The 23,573-nt window shown below is 42.5% G+C and overlaps 2 protein-coding genes across 2 annotated transcripts in view; one reads left to right on the top strand and one right to left on the bottom strand.

Annotated features, from left to right (window-relative positions):
* The window catches only part of LOC137308418 (early endosome antigen 1-like), a 498,139-nt gene extending 480,944 nt beyond the window's left edge, over positions 1–17,195 (bottom strand). The window contains exons 1-2 of the mRNA XM_067977151.1: positions 16,758–17,195; positions 531–680 (exon numbers count right to left, since the gene is read on the bottom strand). Coding sequence (XP_067833252.1) covers positions 531–680; positions 16,758–17,075 — 468 coding nt within the window. The 5' untranslated portion in view covers positions 17,076–17,195. The remainder of the gene's footprint in view (positions 1–530; positions 681–16,757) is intronic.
* Positions 17,196–17,593: 398 nt separating this feature from the next.
* pex2 (peroxisomal biogenesis factor 2) overlaps positions 17,594–23,573 on the top strand; it is a 30,220-nt gene continuing 24,240 nt past the window's right edge. Inside the window, exon 1 of the mRNA XM_067976004.1 lies at positions 17,594–17,698. The gene's annotated coding sequence lies outside the window, so the exon portion shown is untranslated. The remainder of the gene's footprint in view (positions 17,699–23,573) is intronic.

The following is a 23,573-nucleotide window of genomic DNA, read 5'->3' as shown; positions in this document are numbered from 1 at the left end:
ATACTAGTGTCACATGAGACAAAGAAATTTGGAAAGTTTTGTTTAAAATTGGTGATGTAATTATAAGCTGTACTGGTTAGTGTTTACCAACATCAATGTTTTAGTTGAAAGGAAAACATTAAAGCTTTACTAATAATTGGGATTAAGCATAAAAATTGAAGTGTTCCTATAGCAGATGGCTGGAACATCCAAGTCTATAAAGCTAATACAGGGTGGGGGGGGGGGGGTAGGGGGAGGTGTAAGATGTAGTTTCAACATTTAGCAGAAGCTAAAGGCTCAAATCACCAACTTGTGTGGGCTGGTGCTTCAGAACAAATTTAATGGTCAGTGAGATCATTTACATAGGTGGCCATTATTTTCCACCTAGTACCATTACCTACAACAAACTGGCACTTCTATAGCCAAAGGCTCAAGTTATTGTTTCCTAGAAGGTACTTCTACAGAGTTCACTATTCTTCAGTAAACTTTTAATCGATTATCTATACTGAAACTCAAAGACAAAGAAAGCAGAATTATACATGTAGACTTACATATAATATTTGGTCAGCTCTCTGCAGTTGAGTATCCAGATTTGCAACCTTTTCATTTGCTTCTCTCTCAAGGTCTTCAATGGTTTGAACCAAGACTTCATTCTGATCACCAAGGTCATTTACATAGGACTGAAGAATCCTTAACTTCATCTATATCAAAACAAAATCAGAGTTAAACAAAACATTTTATTCCCACTTAACCCTCTCCACTGCCTTTACCTCCGCACCTCCTTCAGCCTGAAGGCCAGAACAGCCCGAACAATGTATCATTTTTACTTTGTTTGAAATCAAATTGGACCCGAAATTAGTAAAAATACAACACGCAAAATGTTATAAATCCTGTCTGATTTGTGTCAAATCACTGCCAATGTAAATATGACCCATATCAGGGAATGTTTTCAAGTTAGTGCTGTTTCAGAAACCTTGCAATGGACTCCTTTGATAAACTCTAGTATTACATCCACTTAGAAACAAAGAAAGTTTACAGCACAGAAGGTGGCCATTCAGCCCATCGTGTACATACCAGTCGAAAAAGAGCTACTCAGCCTAATCCCACTTTCCAGGTCCGTAGCCTTGGATATGCACTTCAAGTACTTTTTAAGTATAATGAGGGTTTCTGTGTCTACCACCCTTTCAGGTAGTGAGTCCCAGACCCCCACCACCCTCTGGGTGAAAAAAATTTTCCTCAGCTTCCCTCTAACCCTTCTACCAATCACTTTAAATCTATTATTGACCTCTCTGCTAAGGGAAATAGGCCCCTCAACAATTTTATATACCTCAATTAAATCACCCCTCAGTCTCCTCTGTTCCAAAGAAAACAACCCCAGCCTATCTAATCTTTCCTCTTGGCTAAAATTCTCCAGTCATGGCAACATCCTTGTAAATCTCCTCTGTACCCTCTCTAGTGCAATCACATCTTTCCTGTAACGTGGTGACCAGAACTCTACGCAGCACTCAAGCTGTGGCCTAACTAGTGTTTATACAGTTCCAGCATAACCTCCCTGCTCTTAACATACAAACATAGAAAATAGGAGCAAGAGTAGGTCATTCGGCCCTTCGAGCCTGCTCCGCCATTCAATATGATCATGGCTGATCCTCTGTCTCAATACCATATTCCCGCTCTCTCCCCATACCCCATGATGCCTTTTGTGTCTAGAAATCTATCTATCTCCTTCTTAAATATATTCAGTGACTTCGCCTCCACAGCCCTCTGCGGTAGAGAACTCCACAGGTTCACCACCCTCTGAGTGAAGAAATTTCTCCTCATCTCAGTCCTAAATGTCCTACCCCGTATCCTGAGACTGTGACCCCTCGTTCTAGACCCCCCCCCCAGCCACGGGAACATCCTCCCTGCATCCAGTCTGTCTAGCCCTGACAGAATTTTATACGTTTCAATGAGATCCCCTCTCATTCTTCTAAACTCAAGTGAATACAGGCCTAGTCGACTCAATCTCTCCTCATATGACAGTCCTGCCATCCCAGGAATCAGTCTGGTGAGCCTTCGCTGCACTCCCTCTACAGCAAGTATATTCTTCCTTAGGTAAGGAGACCAAAACTGCACACAATACTCCAGGTGTGGTCTCACCAAGGCCCTGTATAAGGCAGTAAGACATCCTTGCTCCTGTACTCAAATCCTCTTGCAATGAAGGCCAACATACCGTTTGCCTTCCTGACTGCTTGCTGCACCTGCAGGTTGGCTTTTAGTGACTAGTGTACAAGGACACCCAGGTCCCTTTGTACATCAATATTTCCCAATCTATCACTATTTAAATAATAGTCTGCTTTTCTGTTTTTCCTTCCGAAGTGGATAACTTCACATTTATCCACATTATACTGCAACTGCCATGCATTTGCCCACTCACTCAACTTGTCTAAATAGTCTTGAAGCTTCTTTGCATCCTCCTCACAACTCACAATCCCACTTAGTTTTGTGTCGTCAGCAAACTTGGAAACATTACATTTGGTTCCCTCATCCAAATCATTGATATATATTGTGAATAGCTGGGGCCCAAGCACTGATCCCTGCGGTACCCCACTAATCACCGCCTGCCACCCCGAAAAAGACCCATTTATTCCTACTCTGTTTCCTGTCTGTTATCCAATTTTCAATCTATGCCAGTATATTACCCTCAATCCCATGTGCTTTAATTTTGCACACTAACATCTTATGTGGGACTTTATCAAAAGCCTTCTGAAAATCAAGGCGGCGGCTCACCACCACCTTCTGAAGGGTAATTAGGGATGGGCAATAAATGCTGGCCTTGCCAGTGACGCCCACAACCCATGAACGAATAATTTTTTAAAAATCCAAATACACCATCATCCACTGGTTCCCCCTTATCTATTCTACCAGTTACATCCTCAAAAAAACTCCAGTAAGTTTGTCAAATACAATTTCCCTTTCATAAATCCATGTTGACTTTGTCTAATCCCGTTGATATTTTCTAAGTGTCCTGTTATCACATCCTTTATAATAGACACTAGCATTTTCCCAAACTACTGATGATAGGCTAACCTGTCTCTCCTTCCTTTTTTTAAAAAAAAAGTGGGGTTACATTTGCCACCCTTCAATCTGCAAAAACTGTTCCATAATCTATAGAATTTTGGAAGATGACAACCGAAGCATCCATATTTCCATGGCTACCTCTTTTAGTACTCTGGGATGCAGATCATTAGGCCCTGGGGATTTATCTGCTCTCAGTCCCATTAATTTCTCCAACACTATTTTTTACTAATACTAATTTCCTTTAATTCCTCTTTCTCACTAGTCCCTTGGTTCCCTCGCATTTCTGGGAAGTTATTTGTGTCCTCTTCCGTGAAGACAGAACCAAAGTATTTGTTTAATTGCTCTGCCATTGCCCTGTCCCACATTATAAATTTTCCTGTTTCTGACTGTAAGGGACCTACTTTTGTCTTCGCTAATCTTTTTCTTTTTACATACTTGTAGAAGCTTTTAGTCCACTTTTATGTTCCTTGCAAGTTTACTCTCATTCTTTATTTTTCCCCTCTTAATCAATCAATCTCTTGGTCCTTTTTTGCTGAATTCTAAACTGCTCCCAATCCTCAGGCTTGCTACTTTTTCTGGCAACTTTATATAACCCCTCTTTGGATCTAATACGATCCGTAATTTCTTTTGTTAGCCTAACTGTTGCAATTCATGCATTCGTTCCTTAAATGTTAGCCATTGCCTATCCGCCATCATACCTTTTAATGAAGCTCCCCAATCTATCGTAGCCAACTCACTCCTCATACCTTCGTTATGCCTAGTGTTTGTGGATGACAGCCACTTGACTCACAAACAAAAAAACAAATAATTATTGCCTGATGTACAAAAATATTTATTAATTGTAAAGAAAGTCAGCATGCAGCTCCATTAACACAGACAGATTGAAGACTTCATCCTGGATTATAGCACCAGGTCTTAGCACAGCCACACCACCACCGTCTGGCAGCCGAGTGAAGAAGCTACAAAATGTGCCCAAGTGTTCAAATAACACACTTGTACCCAATTACTTTTTATATTTTAAAAAATTCAAGATAAAAAATCTTGCTATTAAAAACAGCATCATTTATTTCAAGCTCAATTAATTATATAATTAATTGTTTTTTGTGGCAGACAACCAACTTCCAATTGCACAATTTGTATATAAATTTCACTAACCAGGTGATATGATGTAGTACAATGAAGCTCCAATGTGCAACGACACAGGGCACATTGGATTGAATTCGCACCTGCAAGCACAGGGAGATGATCATCATGGGAAAGTGCCAATTCAAGGTCAGACACCTTCCCGCATAGGAGGGAAAATTAAAGGGATAGTCACGGTGAGTCTCTCATATTCTCCCTACAGAAGACAGTTTCAAAATATCATCCATAGAGGCCCACAAGCAAGTCACCTACCTGCCCTCAAATTAGCCAATGCAGCTAACCTCCAACCTTCTTCTATACACTACAGTTGTCAGTCATCTTATTTAGCAGATCAATACCAGTACACTATAGAAAAATAATCAGACTTAAGCCAATAAACCAGTTATGTGTTACTTTTATTCATCAAATAATTTTTTTCCTACCACTATTAACATGGTATTCAAATTCCTAAAAGCTGCTCTAGGCAAGGGGGAAGAAAAAGAAATTACAATGGTTTTGGAAAACTGTGCCAGGAACTATCCGTCTAAGGCTGATCAATAGAATTTTGTTTGAGACACACGTACCTTTAGCACTCCAGAGCACAGGATCCTGGCGAGTCTGAAAACTACCCAAGAATCTCACTTACATCAGTGGCTGTTAAGGTGGTACTTTGGATTGTCACGGCAAGCACAGGTTGTCATTTTATACAAGACTGCAAAATGTGATAAAGCGCAGGGGAACTCCACTTACATTACATTCATTGATTTTTAAGGCTTTCAATCTAGGTGCTCATGTGGTCCTCATGAAGAAGCAGGAAGCTATGGAACTTCAAGGCCAAATCTTCAATTTTATCCACAATGTATACTAAAGCTCCAAGATCGATACAAGTGTAGCTAGGAGACTTATTAAACTATTCTCTCTCAAAATAGGAGCAAGACAAGGATGCCCACTGTCACCCAGACTATTTTGTGTCTTCATCCATAATATGGTGGAGGGCATCGTACAGGATGGTCTACGGGCTATCTATCCAGGCAGTGCTAAAAATACTGCAACACTCTGTGCTGTTGCAAGGAGTCCAGTATGTTCTACTCACCACCTTGAACAATGGGATTAACAGTAGGATGTAGGGGTGCATGACCCCAAATGCAGTATTATGGTCTTGCATGGCTCAAGAGAGGACCTTGAAGATATCAACTGGAAAATCCAAGGTTCACCTGTCCCAATTTTGATTCATATCTGTACCTGGGGGCCCTGGTAGATTTAAAGTTTGGCCTGGACACAGTCCTCCAGATTGCATTCAGAAAGGGTGAAGAGCACTTTCATCTTTCTTCAATGACAGCAAAACTCCAATGCTGGTTAAGCTTGTGGAGTGTAAAACATGTGTCCAAACAGTATTCCTTCATGGTTCAGAACTCCCAGGCACAAACATGAAAGGTTTCCTCCAGCCAACATACGAGAATCAGGACCAAATGGTGAATTAGATTTGTGGCAAAATAGAATAGATATGGGGTGGGGAGGAGGCTCCAGTCGATACCAACCTTCAATAAATACAATGGAGGGGAGTCAGCCTCGTAGCAGCCATACCCCTTTGCCAAAGTCCTTGCGTGTGGATATGTTAAGAAGTTGGCAACGATTAAGCCTGCTACATAGCATCCGACTTGGACATCTAGAATATCAAGGTGGCTGGCATGACACAAGCTACCCTGTGTAGCTTCTTCCATCATATTAAAAGCAGATTCCTATCACATAGTTAATAAGGAAACAGACTTGGAAGGACAGATCCTGGAAGAGATACCTGAAGGCCAGGTATGAGAACACACCTCATATATTGTTGAAATATAAATTCTACATTTCAACTAAATTAATTTAACATACCAATTATAATGCAGAACTAATATACTGCAATGTGGAAGGGATGCAGGATTAAAGACAGACCTGGAGGGGCGACTGGATCCCAATACTGTGCAGTAACTGAGAACCAGAACTAGCCGCGCCTCTAGCCAAGCTATTCCAGTACAGCTACAACACTGACATCTACCCGACAATGTGGAAAATTGCCCAGGTATGTCCTGTCCACAAAAAGCAGCAAAAGTCCAATCTAGCCAATCACCGCCCCATCGGTCTATACTCAATCATCAAAGTGATGGAAGGTGTCGTCAACATTGCTATGAAGCAGCACTTACTCACCAATAACTACTCACCGATGCTCAGTTTGGGTTCCGCCAGGACCACTCTGCTCCAGACCTCATTGCAGCCTTGGTTCAAACATGGACAAAAGAGCTGAATTCCTGAGGTGAGGTGAGAGTGACTGCCCTTGACATCAAGGCAGCATTTGACCGAGTGTGGCACCAAGGATCCCTAGTAAAATTGAAGTCAATGGGAATCAGAGGGAAAACTCTCCAGTGGCTGGAGTCATACCTAGCACAAAGGAAGATGGTAGTGGTTGTTGGAGGCCAATCATCTCAGCCCGAGGGCATTGCTGCAGGAGTTCCTGAGGACAGTCTCCTCAGCCTAACCATCTTCAGCTGCTTCATCAATGACCTTCCCTCCATCATATGGTCAGAAGTGGGGATGTTTGCTGATGATTGCATAGTATTCAGTTCCATTCGCAACCCCTCAGATAATGAAGCAGTCCGTGCCCACATGCAGCAAGACCTGGACAACATCCAGGCTTGGGCTGATAAGTGGTAAGTAACATTCGCGCCAGACAAGTGCCAGGCAATGACCATCTCCAACAAGAGAGAGTCTAACCACCTCCCCTTGATCTTCAACGGCATTACCGTCGTCAAATCCCCCACGATCAACATCCTGGAGGTCATCATTGACCAGAAACTTAACTGGACCAGCCACATAAATACTGGCTGGGTATTCTGTGGCAAGTGACTCAACTCCTGACTTCCCAAAGCCTTTCCACCATCTACAAGGCACAAGTCAGGTGTTTGATGGAATACTCTCCACTTGCCTGGATGAATGCAGCTCTAACAACACTCAAGAAGCTCGACATCATCTAGGACAAAGCAGCCCGCTTGATTGGCACCCCATCCACCACCTTCAACAATCACTCCCTCCACCACCGGCACACCGTGGCTGCAGTGTGTACCATCTACAAGATGCACTGTAGCAACTCGCCAAGGCTTCAACAGCACCTCCCAAACCCGACCTCTACCACCTAGAAGGACAAGGCCAGCAGGCACATGGGAGCACCACCACCTGCACATTCCCCTCCAAGTCACACAACATCCTGACATGGAAATATATCGCCGTTCCTTCATCGTCGCTGGGTCAAAATCCTGGAACTCCCTACCTAACAGCACTGTGGGAGAACCTTCACCACACGGACTGCAGTGGTTCAAGAAGGCAGCTCACCTCCACCTTCTCAAGGGCAATTAGGGATAGGCAATAAATGCTGGCCTTGCCAGCGATGCCCACATCCCATGAACGAATAAAAAAAAAGTAACCAGTTGCAGAAAGAATGTGCTGTGTGATAAGATAATTGGTATTCACTGGTACAAAGAATAGAATCTCACTAACAAAATTGTAAATGTCTGCTCATTAGTTTCGCCTTATATGGACTTGTTTGTAACTCTTGATACAATCACCTAATAGGCAGACATGTCAGTGACCTTAGGGTTTAAATAAGGAAACTTCGAGCAACTCTGATGAGTACACCCCTGGAGCTTACAAGAGAAGTGGTTCAGGTTAGGAACTATTGGTGTCTCCCAGATTGGTTAATGTATGATCTTTTTACATCATTGAATGTCTTTTTATGTCATTTTATGTCAAGAGTATCTCATTGTATCTCAAGCCTAAATTACAATCTAAACTCTAAAAAGGGTCATAGCCCTCAAATTCGAATGGTCTAACAATATCCATGGTTTGGTACCTACCATGCCTGGGTTGTAGAGAGACAAGCAGAGGCTGCTGAAGCTCTACACCTTCAACCACTGTTTAATGTGTGTCCATGATGTGGTAAGCAGGTCATGGCAATGCACTCACACATCTTATGGTGGTGATGTTGCTCACCATGCTCCATGAGGAGTTCCTCATCTCTGCTGTTCACCAACATGTTGGGTATGGTAGTGTAGTGGTTATGCTACTGAACTAGAAGCCTAGAGGTTGAGAGTTCAAATCCCACCATGACATGTTGTAAAATTGAATATAATAAATCATGTAATGTGTTGGCAACAGAAAAACTGACCACTAAATGTCCTCCAGAGAAGGGAAACAGTCACCTCTACTTGGTCTAGCCGACATATGACCTCAGTCCTACACTATGTGGTTCACTCAATGTCCAGCAAAGCATTCAGTTGCAAAAGCAATTGCTATGATGAAAGTGACCCACCAACTACAGATGGGCAATAAATGCAGCCGTGCCAGCATCAACAACATTCAGAGGACAAATATTTTTTATATCAAAGCACGAGCTCAAACCCACACTTGTCAGGTATATGATGACTATCCTCCTTGCGAGAGATGCAAAGGCATAAGAAGAGTCTCTTTTGAATGAAGGTGACTCCAAGATAACTTGCTGCCCGATGGAAACTCAACCAAATACAATCCTCCGTGACAAGATTCGGGAATCACATACCAAAACTGGGTCGGTCCACAGTATTTCAGGGTATTATTAATGAATGACCAGCAAGACTGCCTCAATAATAGCACTAGTCAGCTTAGACCTATCACTAGGAGTCGGGATACTTTCCACGTGGCTCCAGATAAGCCTGCGAGGCAATGCCCCAACTGGTAGGAAGACCCTAGATGAACAATCACCAGCAGCTCCAGTAAGCTGTGCAGTTTTAGCTGGTTAAACTCCAGCAGTGTCCCTGTTCACACCTAGAGGTATCTAAGCCCAAGCTCTGCTATTCTGCACTCAAGATCTCTGGACTTGGGTAAGTTGGACATATACCTACACAAAGAGTTGGTGCATTCCATAATGGGCAAACAGAAATCCAACAAGTGGAGTGGAGTTTTCAATAGCTTGATTTGGACACTTTTAACCATGGTGATGGATTTCCGTACATGCCAGACATCCAGCTGACCGTCTTTCCCAGCTACCCGCCAAAAGAAAAAAAAATCACAAGTGCCAGGCCTGTAACCACTAATACTTAACCGTAGCATTTCAAAGCTCAAAAAGGTTATCTTCAGACAGAACCTATGTTTAGAAGGACAAAATCCATAATTGTGTCCATAGGTGTTTCGCTCCCCTGCCCTATAGTTCAAGTAGACATAGTATGATAATTTCACACATCCATCATTACACTTTACTGAAATCTTAGTGACAACACTCATGTTTGCAAAAGTTAGAGCTATGGCAAAGTGTGGAGGCCTGCATATTTCTTTTTTTTTAAAAATACATCCTCCATACAGATATCATTTGTAACTATTAACAAAACAAAAAATACAGCAGCTACATTTAACTCCCAGTCTGGTCTACTTTTGGGCTTCCACTAGCACGAGAGGGCAAGATGAGGGAGAAATTCCTCAAAGAAAATGACCACAAAGACTCAACAGGTGCCAGTACTTTCTCTGAATACATTTGGAGATAGTTTCCTCAATCAGCAGGAATGAAATGTCAGCATCAAGCAACACCTTGTTTAATTCAGAAGCTACATATCATTTCCAATCTGCGAGAAAATTTTCCAACTCACAAGGACAACACATCACTGAGGGTGAATATAGAATTTTATAAGTTTTATGGCTGTGGTCGAAGTGGAGTTTGAAACCACAACCAGAAGTCAAAGCATAGGTCCCAGGCCCAAGGCTAGTGATGAGACGGGAAATGGCAGATGGTGGAGAAAAACTGCAGTGAGAACCCAGAATTTTGGCAGCAGTTGGGCAGGAAAGAATGGACCTTACTGTAATCTCATAGCCCAGCATATCCTTCACTATCAAGTCAGATGGCCAACCCTGGTTCAATGAAGAGCATGCCAGGAGCAGCACCAGGTATACCTGAAAATTAACTGCTAACCTGGTGAAGCTACAACAGGACTACATGCATGCAAAACAACAGAAGCAGCAGGCTATAGATAGAGCTAAGTGATCCCACAAACAAAAGATCATGTCAATGCTCTGCAATCCTGCCATATCCAGTGATGAACGGTGGTGGAAAATTAAGCAAGTGGCTCCATTAACATTCCCACCCTCAACGATGGCAGATCCAAGCACATGAGGACAAAAGACAAGGCTGAAGTATTTGCAACGATCTTCAGCCAGAAGTGCCGAGTGGATGATCCATCTTGGCCTCCTCTGAGGTCACTGCCATAACAGATGCCAGCCCTCAGCCACTTCAATTCACACCAGGCGATATGAAGAAATGGCTGAGTGCACTGGACACAGCAAAGGTTACGGGTCCCGAAAGCATCCCAGCTAGGGGGCAAGCACTTTGATGGGAGTGTACTATAGACCCCCAAACAGTCAGGGGGAGATAGAGGAACAGATATGTAGGCAAATCTCAGAAAATTGTGCAAATAATAGGGCAATAATAGTGGGGGATTTCAACTTCCCCAATATTAACTGGGATACTCAGAGTGTAAAAGGCTTAGAGGGTACAAAATTCTTAACGTGCATCCAGGAGAGCTTTTTGAGCCAGCATGTAGAAAGTCCTACAAGAGAGGGGGCGGTACTGGACCTAATTCTAGGGAATGTGGCCGGCCAAGTGGAAGAAGTGCTAGTCGGTGAGCACTTTGGTGAGTGACCATAATTCGGTGAGATTTAAGTTGGTCATGGAAAAGGACAGGGAGGGACCGGAAATAAAGGTTCTAAATTGGGGGAAGGCCGATTTTAATAGGATAAGGCAGGATCTGGCCAAAATGGACTGGGATCAGCTGCTTGTAGGAAAATCCGCATCGGAGCAATGGGAGTCTTTCAGAAGGGAGATTGAGACCATACAATGGCAACATGTTCCCGTAAAGGTCAAGGGTGGTTCCAAGAACTCCAGGGAACCTTGGATGTCAGGGGATATAAGAGAATGGATTAGGAAAAAAAGGAGGGCTTTTGGCAGATACAAAAGGCTAAGGACGGAGGAAGCCCTAGAGGAGTACAAAAAGTGCAGGGGGATACTTAAAAAGGAAATTAGGAGATCAAGGAGGGGCCATGAAAAAACACTGGCGAGCAAAATAAAGGAAAATCCTAAGATGTTTTATAAGTATATTAAGGGTAAGAGGATAACTAGGGAAAAAATAGGGCCCATTAGGGACAAAAATGGCAATCTGTGTGTGGAGCCAGAAGATGTAGGAGGGGTTCTAAATTAATTTTTTGCATCTGTTTTCACTATGGAGAAGGACGACATAGACAGAGAAATACGACAGGGGGACTGTGATATACTCGAACATATTAACATCGAGCGGGGGGAGGTATTGGCGGTTTTAGCAGGCCTAAAAATGGATAAATCCCCAGGCCCGGACGAAATCTATCCCAGGCTACTGTGTGAGGCAAAGGAGGAGATTGCGGGGGCTCTAACACATATATTCAGAACCTCTCTGGCCACAGGGGATGTGCCAGAGGACTGGAGAACCGCTAATGTAGTACCATTATTCAAGAAGGGGAGTAGGGAAAAACCGGGGAACTACAGGCCAGTGAGCCTAACATCAGTGGTAGGAAAATTATTGGAAAAAATTCTGAAGGACAAAATTAGTCTCCACTTGGAGAAGCAAGGATTAATCAGGGATAGTCAACATGGCTTTGTCAAGGGAAGATCATGTCTGACTAATTTGATTGAATTTTTTGAGGGGGTGACCAGGCGTGTGGATGAGGGTAACGCAGTGGATGTGGTATACATGGATTTCAGTAAGGCCTTCGATAAAGTCCCGCACAGGAGACTGGTCAAGAAGGTACGAGCCCATGGAGTCCAGGGTGCCTTGGCACTTTGGATACAAAACTGGCTTAGTGGCAGAAGGCAGAGGGTGATGGTCGAAGGTTGTTTTTGTGACTGGAAGCCTGTGGCCAGTGGGGTACCACAGGGATCTGTGCTGGGGCCCTTGCTATTGTGGTCTACATTAACGACTTGGATATGAATGTAAAAGGTATGATCAGTAAGTTCGCTGATGATACAAAAATTGGTAGGGTGGTAAATAGCGAGGAGGATAGCCTCAGTCTGCAGGACGATATAGATGGGTTGGTCAGATGGGCAGAACAGTGGCAAATGGAATTTAACCCGGAAAAGTGCGAGGTGATGCACTTTGGAGGGACTAACAAGGCAAGGGAATACACAATGAATGGGAAGACCCTAGGCAAGACAGAGGGTCAGAGGGATCTTGGTGTGCAAGTTCACAGATCCCTGAAGGCGGCAGAACAGGTAGATAAGGTGGTAAAGAAGGCATATGGGATACTTGCCTTTATTAGCCGAGGCATAGAATATAAGAGCAAGGAGGTTATGATGGAGCTGTATAAAACACTGGTTAGGCCACAGCTGGAGTACTGTGTGCAGTTCTGGTCGCCGCACTACAGGAAGGATGTGATCGCTTTGGAGAGGGTGCAGAGGAGATTCACCAGGATGTTACCAGGGCTGGAGCGCTTCAGCTATGAAGAACGACTGGGAAGATTGGGTTTGTTTTCCTTGGAGCAGAGGAGGCTGAGGGGGGACATGATTGAGGTGTACAAAATTATGAGGGGCATAGATAGGATGGATACTAAGGAGCTTTTTCCCTTCGTTGAGGGTTCTATAACAAGGGGGCATAGATTCAAGGTAAAAGGCGGGAGGTTTAGAGGGGATTTGAGAAAGAACTTTTTCACCCAGAGGGTGGTTGGAGTCTGGAACTCACTGCCTGAGAGGGTTGTGGAGGCAGGAACCCTCACAACATTCAAGAAGCATTTGGATGAGCACTTGAAATGCCATAGCATACAAGGCTACGGACCAAATGCTGGAATATGGGATTAGATTAGACTGGGCTTGATGGCCGGCGCGGACACGATAGGCCGAAGGGCCTCTATCCGTGCTGTATAACTCTATGACTCTATAGTGCTCCAGAACTAGCCAAGCTGTTCCAGTGCAGCTACAACACTGGCATCTAGCAGACATTGTAGAAAATGGTCCAGCTATGTTCTGTCCACAAAAAGCATGAAAAATCCAACCCAGCCAATTACCTTCCTATCAGCCTATTCTCAATTATTAGCAAAGCGATGGAAGGAGTCGACAACAGTACTATCGAGCGGCACTTACTCACCAATAATTTGCTCACCAATGCTCAGTTTGGGGGTCCATCAGGACCACTCAGCTACAGGCCTCATTACAACCTTGGACCAAACATGACAAAAAAGCTGAATTCCAGAGTGAGAGTGACTGCCCTTGACATCAAGGCAGCATTTGACCAATTATGGCACCAAAGAGACATAGTTAAACTGGTCAATGGGGATCAGGGGGAAAACTCTCCAGTGGCTGGATTCATACCAAGCACAAAGGAAGATGGTCGTGGTTGTTGGAGGCCAATCATCTCAGCCCCAGGACATTACTGCAGGAGTTCCTCAGGGCAGCATCCTGGGCCCCCCTATCTTCAGCTGCTTCATCAATGGCTTTCCCTCCATCATAAGGTTAGAAATGGGGCTGTTCACTGATGATTCCACAGTGTTTAGCTCCATTCGCAATTTCTTAGACAATGAAGCAGTCCATGCCCACATGTAACAAGACCTGAACAACATCCATGCTTGGGCTGATAAGTGGCAAGTAACATTCATGCCTCATACATGCCAGACAATTAACATCTCCAACAAGATAGAGTCGAACCACCTCCCCTTGACTTTCAATGGCATTACCATCGCCGAATCCCCAACCATCAACATCCAGGGTGTTGCTATTAACCAGAAACTCAACTGGACCAGCCACATAAATGTCATAGCTATTACAGCATGCTAAAGGCTGGGTATTCTGCGGCGAGTGGCTCACCTCCTGACTCCCCAAAGACTCTTCACCACCTACAAGGCATCAGTCAGGAGTATGATGGAATACTCTTCACTTGCCTAGATGGGTGCAGCTGCAATAACAATAAGCTCAACACCATCCAGGACAAAGCAGTGTGTTTGATCGGCAGCCCTTCCACCACCTTAAACATTCACTCCCTCCACCAGCGTCACAATGTGTGCTACCTACAAGATGCACTGCAGCAACTCGCCACAGCTTCTTTGACAGCACCTCCCAAACCCACGATCTCCACCACCTAGAGCAACAAGGGTAGCAAGTGCATGGGAACACCATCTCCTCCAAGTTCCTTTCCAAGACACGCACCATCCTGACTTGGAAATATATCGCCGTTCCTTCCTCGTCGCTGGGTCAAAATCCTGGAACTCCCTACCTTACAGTACTGTGGGAGTACCTTCACCACAAGGACTGAAGCGGTTCGAGAAGGCAGCTCACTACCTTCTCAAGGGAAGCTTGGGTGGGCAATGAATGCTGACCTTGCCAACGAAACCCATATAGCGAGAATTAATTCAATTAATGGTTTGATTGGAGCATAACAAGGAAGTAGAAATAAAAACACAACTGGCAGAAAAACATTGTGATCCAAATTGATAGACTGGCAACGAAATAGAATAGTTTTTTTGATGATGCCTCTGTGAAGTGCCCAGAGTCATTTTTCTACTTTCAAGGCGCTATATCAATACAAGTTGCTACATAGAATAACATGAGCCCACAGTACAGAAACAGGCTATTTGGCCCAACTGGTCTAAGCTGGCGTTTATGCTCCATATGAGCCTCATCCCACCCCTCTTCATCTAACCCCATCAGCATATCCTTCTATTCCTTTCTCCCTCATGTGGTTATCTGCCTTCCCCTTAAATGCATCTATGCTATTTGTCTCAACTACTCCTTGTGATAGCATGTTCCACTTTCTTACCTCTCTTTGGGTAAAGAAGTTTCTCCTGAATTCCCTATTGGATTTATTAGTGACTCTCTTATATTTTTGACCTCCAGTTTTGGACTCCCTGACAAGTGGAAACATTTTCTCTACATCTATCCTATCAACCCTTTCATAATCTTAAAGACCTCTGTCAGTTCACCCCTCAGCCTTCTCTTTTCCAGAGAAAGGGCCCCAGCCTTTCCTAATAAGTATATCCTCTCAGTTCTGGTATTATCTTAGTGCAAAAAAGATTCACTTTCTCCACTGCCTTTATATTCTTTTTATAATATGGAGACCAGAACTGTGCACTGTACTCCAAATGTGGACCAACCAAGGTTTTATATAAATTTAACATAACTTCTCTGCTTTTCAATTCTATCCCTCAGGAAAATGAATTCTTGTGCTTAGTTTGATTTTTTTTTTAAATGCCTGCATTGCTACTTTTAGTGATTTGTGTATCTATACCCCTAGGTCCCTTTGCTCCTCTACCCCATTTAGGCTCTTGTTCTCCAAGCAGTATATGGCCTCCTTATTTTTCCTGACAAAATGCATCACCTCACACTTACCTATATTGAAAATTTGCCAATTACACACCCATTCTACAAGTTTATTAATATCTTGTATTTTGTCACATTCTTCTTCAGTATTAACTATACCCCCCAATTTGGTGTCGTCCACAAATTTTGAAATTGTATTTCCGATTCCCAAGTCCAAATCATTAATGTAATGTATTAATCCAGACTTATTTTAATGATGTCACATTTATTGTCAATTCTTTCCCTTCCTTACTTTGCATTTAACTCTCAATCATACCAAATGTAAGTATCCTCAGCGGTTTCCTTTTAAACAGACACCTTACATTTCTACAATGCTCCTCAAATACAGAAAAACATCTTCAAATCTATTACAGATCAATGGACATTAAGCAAGAGGGAGATAAGGAAAAAATTGGGGGGGGGGGGGGGGTTAAAAAAAAAAGCAAAAAAGGACAATCAAACAGAAGGATCTTTAGAAACTTGAAAGCAGTGAAGGAGATGGCAAGGTAAGGGATTGAGGGAAGAAGCAGCCATCAACAGAACAGGGAACAAAGAATAAGTAAGTGGCAGAAGAGGGTCTCATGGTGATTGGAGGAGACTGCAGAATGCAAAGCCATTAATGAATTTGAAGGCAAGGAAATTAGGATCTTGAAATCAATTCATGGAGCACAGGGAGCTTGGTTGGGGGGCAGGAGGACAATAGGGGTGAATATCATTGTCCAGCTGAGAACATGCACCAGTGTTGTGGATGGGTTGCAAGTTGTGGAGGATGGAAGCAGAGGCCACAGGGAGAGTATTAGCAAAAGCAGGCAATTATGAAATAAAGCAGTCTTAGTAACCTATTGCATATGGAGAAAGAAGTTGAGCTTAGTCAAGCCATGCCAAAATTCTGCATTCTCAAAGTTTAACAAGGTTGAAGGACAAGGTAATCAAAGCATCCACAAATCTGCAGATGGACTCCACTCACCATTCAAATAATGTTTTTCCAACAATTTATTTGTTTTGTAATTGTGTTATTGGAAAATGGTTCATCTTAGATTTTTCTGAGGGAGATGAACAACACTTGTCACTTGTTGCTATGTAAAAAAAACTAAGGGACTAGGTCAATAATCTATTGCATAATTTCTCTTCCAAAAATGTATCTGTTCTAATGTATGCCGCGTGTGATTAAGAAAGACACATTTTGCATCTTTGTCAGTTAAACATTTATTCCTGTTTTCTGCAGACTACTTACCTTTAAAATGCCTTTACTTTCATCTTTATTTTCTAGGTGTCTCAGTTTTTCCTCGTACAAGCCTTTGAATTCGTTCAACAAATGTTTCATGTTTTGCCTAACTGCTGCCGCTGATGATGACGATGGTAGTAGTGGTGGTGATAATGATGATGATAACGACGATTTCTTGCCTCCCGCTCCCAGCAGCTCGATGTCCCGCCGCAAGCCACCACTAACGCCTTCTCCAACATCAGCATGGCCCGAGGCGGCAGCAGCATGCAACTTCATCAGATCGCTGTCACAGCAACCGACACTCCCGTCCACCTCTCTAATATCCATATATATATATATATATATGGTTCTATCATTTAAAACACACCAAACTTTTATAGTCAGTCCCTTTGGCAACAGCTACTACTTACCCATCCCCCAACCCAGTCTCGAACCACCTTGTTCCAGCTGTTAACCGAACTTTGAAACCAACTGAATGCGCTCGCTGGAACTCCAGCTTCCTCTGCTCTCATTGGTGGGAAGGACCGCTCGAGCGGGCGGGTCCATGCACAGTTTGGCTCGTGCTTGGCTGGCTCCCGTGTCAATCGAGCACATCACTGAACCTGGCTTCCTCCCCTCTCGGCCGCAGGACTCCCGCTCGAGAAGCTGAGCTGGGAAGGAGTTTGCCGTAAAATCAGGGGGTGCAATAGTGAAAACAACATGCTTTATTAAGTTTGATGTATTTAGCATGGACAAGCTCAATTTTGCTCTCCCACACCCACACCCCGGATAACGGCCAGGCAGTTTGCAGAGATTGTATTTACATCTCTGAACCGCCCGATTAGTCAGACCGCTGTCACGTGACACCTCCAGCGTGTCCTATGATTGGTTGCCGTTAGATTGGATTCGGAAGTGGGGCTTGTCGCTTGGTTACAGCGGCCTTGCTGCGTTTGTAGGAGGAGAGGCGGCAGGTACTGTACTTGTATTCGTGAAACTTGTCTAATGCACTGCAGCCGAATCGCGAAAAAAAAAGTATCGCGCGTAAATTCCCGATTTACCTCGACTTCGCTTTTAAACTTCGATGTTACCTGCACCAGAGGCCTTAGCTCTTCAGCTTCGTTTCTCAATTAAAAAGAACGTTAAATTAAACCATGGCCTACCTGTGGCTGGTTTGTATAGCGCTTGTGTCAGCACAAGACTAACGTTTGTTACAAATATACTTAGAATGCTTTCACAAGAACTCCGTAGCCCCTCAAATTTAGAGAGGAATCTTGTTTTAATCATGGTAGTATGGGTGATTGGTTTTAACGTACGACTAGAGCAAATTTAGTTTTCACAGTCTATAATGTGAAAGAAGGCCTAACCATTTGATGACTAATATTTTACTCCTATAATGGAGGAGCTCGTTTTCTAGTGAAGGATCAAAACCTTCCTACTTGCCTTCAGAAGCCTCCTAAAAATTTATTGCTTTGTGAATTTTTCCCCCTTCCTCTTTATCCTTTTGTTGCATGTTTCCTACCACTGTTCTGAAGAACTCTGATGTTTTACACAAAGTTAGTATTATAATTTTTTTAGGATTCACAAGTTATGCCATGTGTGTTTAAAATAATTTGAATTCAATTTTTAGTATGAACTATGTTCAAGTGGGTTATGATTTAAACTCCCCATACTGAAACAGCTTTTGATTTTCTGTAGAGGATGTTAATGGGAAACTACCAAGTACAGGATTTATATCACAAATAAGGAACTAAATAGAGCACAGAAGGTGTAAGTGGTTGTGCAGCCCACCTAGTGAGGATTGCATGAAGTAGACAGAATATCTTATATATCACCTTTAAGTCTGAGCAACTGTAAATGTGCAGGGTAGTTTGATAGATTTTCCATTTTGAAACAGCTGAGATTATATTTAGAAATTCAGAATCAGAAACATTCCAAGGTGCTTTTCAGACTGAGATTGGGACTGAATGCTGAGCAAGGATGAGACAAATGAAGAAATTGAGTGAATGCTTGAAGAATTAGATTTTGAGAATCATTGAATGGCTACAGCACGGTAGCGTAGTGGTTATGTTACTGGGCTAGTAATCCAGAGGCCTGGACTAAAATCCAGAGTCACAAGTTATTATCTTGATAGCAAGAGACTGGAAAGTACTGCAGTACAAAGGGATCTGGGGGTCCTAGTGCAAGAAAATCAAAAGGTTAGTATGCAGGTGCAGCAGGTGATCAAGAAGGCCAACGGAATGTTGGCGTTTATTGCTAGGGGGATAGAATATAAAAACAGGGAGGTATTGCTGCAGTTATATAAGGTATTGGTGAGACCGCACCTGGAATACTGCAGGGATGGGCAATAAATGCCGGCCTTGCCAGCGACGCCCACATCCCGTGAACGAATTTTTAAAAAGCACAGAAGGAGACCATTTGGCCCATCGAGCCCATGCCAGCTCTTTGTAAGAGCAATCCAGTTAGTCCCATTCCCCTGCTCTTTCCCTGTAGCCCTACAAATTTTTTCCCTTCAGATATTTATCCATTCCTTTTTTGAAAGCCACAATTGAATCTGCTTCCACCACCTTTTCAGGCAACGCATTCCAGATCATAACTACTCGCTGTGTAAAAAAAAGTTTTTCCTCATTTCGCCTTTGGTTCTTTTGCCAATCTGTGTCCTCTGTTTCTTGACCCTTCTGCCAATGGGAAGAGTTTCTCATTATTTACTTTATCTAAGATTTGGAGATGGCAAAAATGCTGAACAAATATTTTGTTTCAGTCTTTACGGTAGAGGACACTAAGAATATCCCAACACTGGACAAACAGGGGGCTCTAGGGGGGGGAGGAGCTAAATATGATTAAAATCACTAAGGAATTGGTACTTAGTAAATTAATGGGACTCAAGGCGGACAAATCCCCATGGACCTGATGGCTTACATCCTAGGGTCTTGAGGGAAGTGGCAGTGGGGATTGTGGATGCTTTGGTAATAATTTTCCAAAATTCTCTGGACTCGGCAAAGGTCCCGGCAGATTGGAAAACTGCTAATGTAACACCCTTATTTAAAAAGGGTCGTAGGCAGAAGGCTGGAAACTATAGACCAGTTAGCCTAACAGCTGTGGTGGGTAAAATTTTGGAGTCTATTATTAAGGAGACAGTAGCAGAACATTTGGATAAACATAATTTAATAGGACAAAGTCAGCATGGCTTTACGAAGGGGAAGTCATGTCTGACAAATTTGCTTGGGTTCTTTGTGGACATAACGTACAGGGTGGATAAAGGAGAACCAGTGGACGTAGTGTATTTAGACTTCCAGAAGGCATTCGACAAGGTGCCACATAAAAGATTATTGCTCAAGATAAAGAATCACTGGATTGGGGGTAATATTCTGGCATAGGTGGAGGATTGGTTATCTAACAGGAAGCAGAGAGTTGGGATAAATGGTTCATTCTCGGACTGGCAACCAGTAGCCAGTGGTGTTCCGCAGGGGTCGGTGCTGGGTCCCCAACTCTTTACAATCTATATTAACGATTTGGAGGAGGGGACCGAGTGTAACATATCAAAGTTTGCAGATTAAACAAAGATGGGAGGGAAAGTAGAGAGTGAGGAGGACATAAAAAACCTGCAGGGGGATATAGACAGGCTGGGTGAGTGGGCGGAGATTTGGCAGATGCAATACAATATTGGAAAATGTGAGGTTATGCACTTTGGCAGGAAAAACCAGAGAGCAAGTTATTATCTTGATAGCAAGAGACTGGAAAGTACTGCAGTACAAAGGGATCTGGGGGTCCTAGTGCAAGAAAATCAAAAGGTTAGTATGCAGGTGCAGCAGGTGATCAAGAAGGCCAACGGAATGTTGGCGTTTATTGCTAGGGGGATAGAATATAAAAACAGGGAGGTATTGCTGCAGTTATATAAGGTATTGGTGAGACCGCACCTGGAATACTGCATACAGTTTTGGTGTCCATACTTAAGAAAAGACATACTTGCTCTCAAGGCAGTACAAAGAAGGTTCACTCAGTTAATCCCGGGGATGAGGGGGCGGACATATGAGGAGAGGTTGAGTAGATTGGGACTCTACTCATTGGAGTTCAGAAGAATGAGAGGCGATCTTATTGAAACATATAAGATTGTGAAGGGGCTTGATCGGGTGGATGCGGTGAGGATGTTCCCAAGGATGGGTGAAACTAGAACTAGGGGGCATAATCTTAGAATAAGGGGCTGCTCCTTCAAAACTGAGATGAGGGGAAACTTCTTCACTCAGAGGGTAGTAGGTCTGTGGAATTTGCTGCCCCAGGAGGCTGTGGAAGCTACATCATTGAATAAATTCAAAGCAGAAATAGACAGTTTCCTTGAAGTAAAGGGAATTAGGGGTTACGAGGAGCGGGCAGGAAATTGGGCATGAATTTAGATTTGAGGTTAGGATCATATCAGCCATGATCTTATTAAATGGCGAAGCAGGCTCGAAGGGCCGATTGGCCTACTCCTGCTCCTATTTCTTATGTAAACCGTTCAAGATTTTGAATACTTCTATCAAATTTCCTCTCAACCTTCTCTGCTCTTAAGTAGAACAAACCCAGCTTCTCCAGTCTATCCACATAACTGAAGTCCATCATCGCTGGAACTATTCTAGTAAATCTTTTCTGCACCCTCTCTTTAAGGCCTTCACATCCTTCCTAAAGTGTGGTGCCCAAAATTTGACACAATACTCCAATTGTGGCTGAACCAGTGTTTTATAAAGTTTCAACATAATTCTTAGCTTTTATACTCTATGCTTCTATTTATAAAGCCCAGGATCCCATATGCTTTTTTACCCAATTTCTCAACCTGTCCTGCCACCTTCACAGATTTGTGCACATATAGCCCCAGGTGTCTCTGTTCCTGCACCCCCTTTAGAATTGGACCATTTAGTTTATATTGCCTCTCCTCATTCTTGCCAAAATGTCACTTTGCACTTCTCTGCATTAAATTTCATCTGCCATGAGACCAGAACCAATGCAACTAAAGGTGCTATCACCAATGGCGGGACAAACGGCAGGGGGTGAATGGAAGGACAGAATTGGTGTGCAATTGGGAGGGGTTATAGAGCTAATGGAGCAAGGCTATTGAGGGCTTCATAGACAAGAACAAACATTTAAAGTTTAATACATTTGAGAGAGAGGAAACCAGTGGAGTTCAGCAAGGGTAATTTGAAGAATGAGACAATGTAGAACAGGACATGTGCAGCAGAGTTTTGGAGTTTATGAAAGGAAGAGGACAGGGGGCCAGCCAGGAGAATATTAGAGTAGCGAAGTCTGGAAATGACAAATGTGTGTATACGGATTTCAGTGGTAGAGGAACTGAGGAAATAAAGCTACTCAAAAATGCATTTTTATTGTAAACAAATGTTCACTGCCTTGCTTGTCACATTTATCCTTTTTCTTCAGTTTTTATATATATATAATATAAAAAACTTTGTTTTTCAACTATTCTATAACTCTTTGCTCCAGCACCCCCCCCCCTGATAAAAATCTTCAAATACTTTACTTTGCCTCTTTTCTCTTGTCCCTCAGGTCCCATTGTTCATGTTGAGCATAGAACCCACTCCTTTTTAAAATTGCCTTCAGATTGGATAGAAAACAGTTTTAAAAAGGCCTGAATCTAAACTTCTTAGAGCAATTAGTGATATTCCAGGAAGTGGTTCTTTGTATTTTTGTCCATTTTTTTTTCCTGAAGTACCTCACTGGTTGTGAACAAGAAAAAATGATAGTAATTTCCTAATGTGTAGAAGTGTGTTGTGCTAAAATATATATGGGTACTAGCACATTTTCCTCGAGCCAGATAATTTGGGTAATATCTTCCACCTGAAGAAAATAGTGGTAACATTATCAATTGTCAGGCTCTCCAGAGTATTGCTGCAAAACAATGACAATACTTGGAGAAAATTATAGTACTATGATTTAGCTATTATTTTTTTCTTAAACAAATATTTTGAAAACTGCATTCCCAGTTGAGTTTCTCATTCCACAGCCTTCATATGGAAAACATACATATTGTACGTTACAATAATATATCTTTTCACTGCACATTATTTATCCATGTGACAGTATTTCATTGCTGTGCCAAATTTTGTCCTTGATCAGGTATTTCAATAACCAGATTACGTAAATTAATGTCAACTCTTGACTGAGGGGATCTATTATTGATATTTAAATCCTTTAATTTTTTTGCAATAAGCAGAATTTGGAAACTTTGATATTTTAATTTGGAGAGAGGATTAAAAAAGTGTTTTGTTTCAATCTCTCTTACTATAGTTGATTATTAGAGTTAAATTTGATCATGTTTTTGAATGACATACTGGACATAGATTCTGCATACAAGGACTTGTTGAACTTTTTTTAATCAATGCTTTCTTATGATTTTTGGGTAATCTTATATACAGTTTTTAGTGCTAATACTGTGGATGCACAGTGGAATAACAGGCAAGTTAATGCCTATGAGTTCCTGATCTCAGCTAGACTGTCTACGTGAGGCACTGAGCTACTTTTCTTTCTCTCATATAAGGAAGACGATTAAGATATTGAAGCCAGAGATTGATATATCGTCCATGAGACTGAGAACAGAGGGGTACAGGGGTGAAGAATAAAAGTGGGGGGGAGATACAAGGACATGAAGCTACAGTGAACAAACTGGCATTTTAATTACTGTTATACCAGGCACACATTTAAAAAATGTTACATGAATCAAGCCTGAATGGATTTTAAATGTAATTTTGCATGATATAGCAATAATCTTAAGAATTACAGAAAAATGTAACCATATTAAAGGAATGTTACAGGTTACCAGTCCCTTGATGGATATGCTTGCAAAAAAACTTGTCAAACATATTT

Source organism: Heptranchias perlo, chromosome 3 (assembly GCF_035084215.1).
Source record: "Heptranchias perlo isolate sHepPer1 chromosome 3, sHepPer1.hap1, whole genome shotgun sequence".
Taxonomy (NCBI): domain Eukaryota; kingdom Metazoa; phylum Chordata; class Chondrichthyes; order Hexanchiformes; family Hexanchidae; genus Heptranchias; species Heptranchias perlo.
The sequence above is the reverse complement of the archived record's forward strand: the minus strand, read 5'-3'. Positions and strand labels throughout refer to the sequence as shown.